Source organism: Ruditapes philippinarum, unplaced genomic scaffold, assembly GCF_026571515.1.
Source record: "Ruditapes philippinarum isolate M1 unplaced genomic scaffold, ASM2657151v2 ctg15703_1_1_1_1, whole genome shotgun sequence".
In the NCBI taxonomy this organism is placed as follows: Eukaryota; Metazoa; Mollusca; class Bivalvia; order Venerida; family Veneridae; genus Ruditapes; species Ruditapes philippinarum.
In genome coordinates, this window is record NW_026855456.1 from 12944 (window position 1) to 20735 (window position 7792).

Sequence of the window (7792 nt, forward strand, 5' to 3'; positions counted from 1 at the left end):
TAGTATGATAAATCTGGTACAGAGGGGATCCCTCGGAAGTGATGAAAACACAAAATCACATGAAAATGGCAGACCCAAATTGATTGAGTCTGTTCATTAGGGATAATGGAAAAGTGCAACATCTCTCACATGACTCCCCCCCCCCCACACACACACACCAAACACCGGCTAAACTGGTACTCAATCTTCAACACTTAATGTGCTGGGAACAATGATCCCAAGGGACAAGAACATTAAAAGTATACTATTCTTTTAATATTCTTATAAACAAACAACATAGTGTAACTTCTGAAATAATGTGTGGCCTATCATTTATATGCTCATAAAAAATCTCTTTTGCTTAAAACCTTTCTAGTATGATTACTTTATAGTATGATTACTATGAACATAAATTCTAAACATCATGATATCACTGACTGGTTGGGTTATAAATCATACTGATACATTTAATGTCATATGGCCAACTTCTAGTGTTACTGTCACAGGAAGATCTTAAACACCCTTCTAAGCATTAATTCATGCAGATTAGCTGGATAGCTTCTTCAAATGAAACAATACAAAGTCTGTGAAAGAACATTAACCAACGGAGGTTATGGACACATTGTTCAAAGTCACAGACCTTTACTTCTCAGTCATGATGGTCTGTCGAAATGCCATGACATACCAAATACTCATACATGCCTAAAAAAGGTACTTGAATATATGCCTTGTTCTCATATTTTCGGGGGTTCTCATATTTTCGTGGCGTCATGTCCAGTTGTGAATGACAGCTCGTGCGATTGATTGGACTCTCCAAAAAAGCATCAAGTTTTCGCCAACACTTATTTCAATAAATTACTACCATAAGAATTCGTACTAAACATATTAAACACATAAATATAAATCTGTCAATGTCATTACAATTATAATTTTTTCTTTTCTCATTTTTATACGTTATTTTCAACTACACAGCAACAAAAAAGAACGAAAAACGTATCTTCGCCTTAAAATTCATCACCGGAACTTATACCTAACTTAAACCAATGTCCCGAAATATATTGAGTGCAGTATAGAATTTGTGCGCGCGCAACGTAATTACCGAAACGAGGCCATCCAATCAAAATCCCCGAAAATATGAGACAGCTTCCGAGCGACACAGACTACCGATAGTGAAAGTAGAAAGATTAGTATTTCTTACTGAAATAGTTTATTTTCGTATTTTAAACGGTTCCTTTTTTGTTTGTCATAGTTTTTACTCACTGTTGATGTTTTTTGTCTTCCATTTACTATTAATTTAAAAACGGTGGCTTTAATTTAAAACATTAAACCCCCGAAAATACGGGTCAACGGCATATACATAAAATAATTTTTTATGGCATGACTAATTTCAACCTAAATAAATAAAGTTCTGATTCATGTCAATAATGGAACTATATACAGTAATCTAACTGGTATTATACAGAGATCTGCCGAGAATTTAAAAGTGCTGGGCCCTGGGTCCGCTTGGTCTAAATATGATGGGTAATTTTGTACAAAGAATGGGCCATGGGAAAATAATTAAACTTTGACCAAAACGATTTTTCTAATCATCAGTGATTGATAACCGTAAATGGTGGGACCGTTATTAAAAATGTTCTCTTATCAATTATTGGCACTTTGAGTACATACTACAACAACAGTGACAAACTGGATTTTTTTGTTTCAATTTACAAATGCACAAGACTCAAAAGAAATTTTAATATTGTGAATGCTTTAAATTAAATGACAACAAACATTTACTACACATTTCATTCCATGACATTTGAAACATTTATCAGCTTATCAATTACAAATTTACAGAGAGGAAGTGTTAAAAAATTGTTTCTCCAATTAAGTGTAATTTTAATGCCACTGCTTGAATAAAAAAATTGTTATTATTTTTCTCACAACTGATTTGAGGCCATGTTATTGTACAGAGCGATTTGTGACATCAGTATAAAACCTGTTGCTGTTTGTACCAGTTTTGACTTGATGACAAATTAACCTAATCAATAGGTTTTGTTTTCGTGCTGATACAAGTTCCGCACAGATTTAGACACACCAATGGCCATTTGCTTCCAATTTTTCTGCGCCCTTTTCATTTTGTTAGTGCCAATGGCACAAAATTGCTTCCTCAGAAGATCTCTGGCATATATGATAAATTTGAATATACACTATCCCCGAATCAAAAATTGAAACTTTCCCTCCAACAATTACTATGCATGTACTCATATCAAAAAATAAATAATATGATCATACAAAAAATATGATATAGGTTAAATAAATGACATAAATAACTCTTTAACTATTTAAATAATGAAACATGAACAGGTGAAAAATAATGGACAACCTGAAAAAGGCTTTACCATAGAGGGTTATACAAACATTTTCTGCTGAAAGCCATATTTTTAATAATTGAAAACTAAACAGAATTAAAACAGACTTCACATGGTTAGATGCTTAATTTTGTAATTTAAATCTTATAATCAATAAATATAATTAAATAAAAGATTATCAATCTAATATTTTAGCATGTGATTATAACATGTATGTAGCTATATCACTTTGCCTAGAAGTGAGTTTTAAGTTCATATATAATTTCATTAAAGGATTAAGTGGAAAGATTTTGTGGTAATACAACAAACTTCCAAACTTAAGTCAACAAAAGGGGCAAAACATTGTTTTTTAATCCCTGACAAGAGTTATGTACTCATCTCTACAAGAGTAGGTAATGATCATTAACAAGTTTTAGTTATGTCTCAATTGCTTCTGAGAAAATGTGGAGCAAACACTAAACCATGGGATAATGCTGACATGTACACTGACATCGACTCTCAATCCCGCAGGACAGCTCTCTCTCTCTCTCTCTCTATATATATATATATATATAAATATATATATGTTTATTTACATAAAATCGAGCTAAAAATGACCCTTTGTCACCTTAATTACAGTATCTCATGTAACAACAAAATTTACAATACATTTTTCAGTTGAGAGACAACTTTTATGCATTTTGCCCCAAATCTCATCAAACAGAACACAAAATTTGTCAGCATTCTTTAAGTAGTTTATGTCCATCACATTGGAAAGCTTAATCAGATCAGAATGTTGTTAAGGCAACCATTAAGTGAATACAAGAAGCATCAGAATTTCTCTGTGGGACTGTCCCCTGAACCTTTATCTCTATGTTGATCTATTACTTTGACATCAATGCTTGATAAGTCTTGCAGTTTCTCCCGTGCTCGTTGTTCATATTCTAACTCTTTTTCTTCCTAGAACAAAAGATTTATATTCTAACTCTTATTCTTCGTAGAACAAAAGATTTATATTCTAACTCTTTTTCTTCCTAGAACAAAAGATTTATATTCTAACTCTTTTCTTCCTAGAACAGAAGATTTACATATGAGCCGTGTCACGACAAAACCAACATAATGGGTTTGCGATCAGCATGGATCCAGACCAGCCTGCGCATCCGGGCAGTCTGATCAGGATCCATGCTGTTCGCTTACCAACCCTATTTAAAATAGAGAAACTGATAGCGAACAGCATGGATCCTGATCAGACTACGCGGAGGCAATTAAAACTGCATACTCTTAAAGATCCTGTAACACAATTTTCTTATGGTTTTAAATCATAAATATGATGCTCAAATTAAAATTTATCACTATTGTAGGTTCCAAAAAGCATTATTTATAAAGATATTACCGAATTTAACATTTCATGTAAATAAAGAGAGGTAATAAAACAATTATTTTCTATAAAGTTTAAGTAAAATTTTACAATAAGAAATGAATGCATATATTTTAATGATTACATATTATATGCACAAATATTTGCAGTACATATTTTACAAATTTTTCGATGTTTGAAAATTGTTTTATTTGCATAATTATGTACATATATATAATTTCACTAAGTGTGGTATACCACTTTGATCACAAAATACAGGATCTTTAAAAAGTAAGCTCAATCATTAACCAAAAAGTAGCATATTGCTGCAAAGTCCTCCTACTTATTAAAATGACTAATACATGTATATCAGCCAAATAATGAATAAAAGCATCTATAGGTCTTATTCCCCCTAAATCTTTACATGAAGTATCATTTCAGAATATTTTATATATGGTTCCTTGAACTTACATCTTGAGCTAGAAAGTTAAATAAGTCTGAATTCTAAAAGTTTCCTTTTCCCCCAAATATTACAATGATTTTTTATGAGAAAAGTTTAAGCTTGATTAATACTGTTTACAAAGCAACCCTTGAATCCATGCTTATTTTTACTATAACACATGTTACAAAAAAGTATCAAGTTTCAATATTTTAGCTGATGAAGAGGGTAACATCATTTTAAATCTTATGATGCTTAATTTCTGAGGCAAAGCTAAAACTTGCTTCAGCTATGTAATACTATACATTTTGAAAGCAAAATGGTTACCTCGGATTTTAATCTGTAAAACTCATCTATAGCAGACTGGTATTTTGGAGTTGTAATTCCAAAGAACCAAGCTAATTTTTCACCACAGGAATCTGCCACTGAAATATAAAAAAGAATAATTTCATCAACTATTTATTTCACCAGGAAATTTATGAATAAATTATATATGTTTATATCAGTGTAATAAAGAAAAGGAAAGTTTCATTATATGACCATTAGAGGTATTATTTTCATGCGGGGCATAGCCTCAAACATAAATTGTTTACTTGCTAGTTTTCAAAATATAAATTGTGGTTTTCTATGCAAAACAAACAAACTTTCTGTTTCATAACTTTTCAATGAAAATACATTTTGCCGCTAAACATCATGCCGTCATGAATGTATTGGATATAAAAAATCAAAAGGTTAACTTGTTTGTAACAAAATGTCACACTACCTCCAAGTGTTTTGAATGCTGCTGTGGAAATGTAAAACCAGAACCATGGCCCCCATGTCAGTGTTTTCTAAAAATAAATAAACAAAGAATATCATAGTCATACAGTACAGGTAAACAATAACAACAAAACAAGTTTTTTTAAGGAGAGCCCAGGTGTAGTCACTAAGTGGTCAACATTTTGCCTCTTAACTAACAGATCATGGTTTCAATCCCTACTAGGGAACAGTTTAAAAATCTTTCTTCACAACCAAGCTTAAATAAATAACAAATAAAGTAATAATGTTTAAACTATTAACTTACTGGGTCAACAGGTGGGGGTAGGGGAGGTGCTTCATCTTCCTCATCAGTGGAATATTCCTCCAATACCCCATCACTAAAATGAATCAGTCTTCTTGGTACTTTTTTCCTCTTCGGCTGATCAGGGTCTAGTGGAACATTTGTGAAGTCTGAACTTACTGGCTGCAATATAAAAGTTTTGAAGTCCCAATTTGATAAAAAAAATTCATTTCTCTATGGCAGTAGTACTGTACATGTTCTGTAGAGCGAAAAAAATGGTAATCTTTGATTTAAAATGAGTGACAGATGTTTCTCTCCATCAGGCTCTCCATAGACAATTCACACTAATATGAAAAAGGCAAAGCCTCAAAGCGAGCTCAATTTACTTTTACAGTGAAATAGTATAAAATAATCGTTCATTTTCATTTGGCATTTTCAGTTTTAAAACTGTCATTTGGTATTTTATACACTGCTGCCATTTATTCTGGTTCCCTGTCCTATTATGGTTCCTAAAAAAAAACAAGAGGGCCATGATGGCCCTGAAATCGCTACGGCTTACCTGTATATAGGCCCCTGGGCCAAGGCCAATTCTAAACCAGGGGCTTTTATTTGAACAAACTTGGTAGAAACCCATTAGAAGATGTTTACTAAATACATATAGGACAAAACAAGGAACATCGCAATGCGATGCAACCAGGTTTTCAGCAAAATATTTCACAGAAGCTTTGTCATGAAGGGGCATTTGTTTTTAATTGAACTTTTAGGAGGAATTATGGCTTTTTTAATATTCCTCAAACAAAAATGATTGAGAAATTTTATACTGTCTATTCGCCTTTTTTTCCCAAATATTTTAGAAAGGTAAACAGTACTTTATTTTTGATTAATTTTTGCATTTTTGCGTCTCTTGTCATTTTCTTTTGTCAACAATATTGGCGTGTGGTGTTTTGTGCGATATCAAGAAAAGTATGTTCACAATTTTAAAAAAATACTTGAATGATGTCTTGGAAGAAACATGGGAATTTAGTGAGCGCCAGGGCACTTGATGACAAAGCTTCTGTGAAAGTTTGGTCAAAATCCATTGAGAAATGTAGGAGAAGTTGTGCACTGTAGAAATTGTTCACTATATATTCTGTATAAGGAAAAAATATACAAAGGGCCATAATTCGGTCAAAATATTATCCAATCACAAAAACCCGACAATATGTGCCAGGCACTTGATAAACAAAGCTTCTAAGAAAGTTTGGTCAAAATCCGTTTGAGAAATGTAGGAGGAGTTGAGCACAGAAGAAATTGTTCTCTATATATTCTGTATAAGGAAAAAATATACAAAGGGCCATAATTCAGTCAAATATTATCCAATTCACAAAACCCCGACAATATGTGCCAGGCACTTGATAACAAAGCTTCTAAAGAAAGTTGGTCAAAATCCATTGAGAAATGTAGGAGGAGTTGCGCACAGAAGAAATTGTTCACTATATATTCTATATAAGGAAAAAAAACAAAGGGCCATAATTAGGTCAAATATATACCAATTGCAAAACCCTGGCAATATGTGACAGGGCACTTGATGACAAAGCTTCTGAGAAAGTTTGGTCAAAATCCGTTGAGAAATGTAGGAGGAGTTGCGCACAGAAGAAATTGTTCACTATATATTTTATATAAGGAAAAAAAACAAAGGGCCATAATTAGGTCAAATATTATCTAATCGCAAAACCCCGACAATATGCGCCAGGGCACTTGATGACAAAGCTTTTGTGAAAGTTTGGTCAAAATCCGTTGAGAAATGTAGGAGGAAATGCGCACAGAAGAAATTGTTTACGCCCGCCCGCCCGCCCGCCGACATACCTCAAATCTAATAACCAGTTTTTTCCTTCGGAAAACCTGGTTAAAAACAATACCCCCCAATTTTGACCCCAGGGCTTTTATTTGAACAAACTTGGTAGACACTCACTAGAAGATATTTCATGCTTAGTATCTTTACTCTAGCTCTTTGCGTATTTTATTAGAAGATTTTTTAATTTTTACTATACACATAAAAGGGAAATCAATGACCCCCGGGCCGGGGCCAATTTTAACCCAAGGGCCCTTATTTGAACAAACTTGGTAGACATGCATTAGAAGATTTTTCATGCTAAATATCTTAGTTTTAGCTCTTTGGGGTTTTTTATTTGAACAAATTTGGTAGACACCCACTGGAAGATGTTTTTAAAAAGAAAATATTTGAAGTTTTCTCTTTTGGTTGCCATGGAAACCAGAGTTCTGCTTGGAATCAAATCCTTTGAACAATTTTTAAAGTTGACTACCAAAGGAACATTGCTGTGAAGTTTAGATGAAATTGGCTTAGCGGTTTATGAGATGTCGTTTAAAGTAAAAGTTAACGGACTGACGCCAGACGGACCGACGCCGGACGAAAAGCAAACACAAAAGCTCACCATGTCACTTTGTGACAGGTGAGCTAAAAACCCAAGACACCAGTCTACGCATCCGTTTTCAATAAGAATACCTCGGCTTTTATCGTTAACTTATCTTGTAATTTGAAAAGTTGCGATATGTCCATTTCCACTTCAGGCGAAAGTTTTCAAAACCATAACTATGACTATCTAGCAGGTACTTGCGTTACCCTAAAGCTTGCTTTGCGAGCAGGC

At 33.3% G+C, this 7792-nt stretch overlaps 1 protein-coding gene across 1 annotated transcript; it reads right to left on the reverse strand.

Annotated features, from left to right (window-relative positions):
- Positions 1-267: 267 nt before the first annotated feature.
- Positions 268-5381, reverse strand: LOC132743406 (protein FAM177A1-like; the record flags this gene model as incomplete). The annotated part of the gene is made up of 4 exons (XM_060731925.1): positions 268-3272; positions 4436-4533; positions 4872-4938; positions 5172-5381. Coding segments are annotated over 4 exons (504 nt in total), but the record flags the coding sequence as incomplete, so codon positions are not given.
- Positions 5382-7792: the final 2411 nt, after the last annotated feature.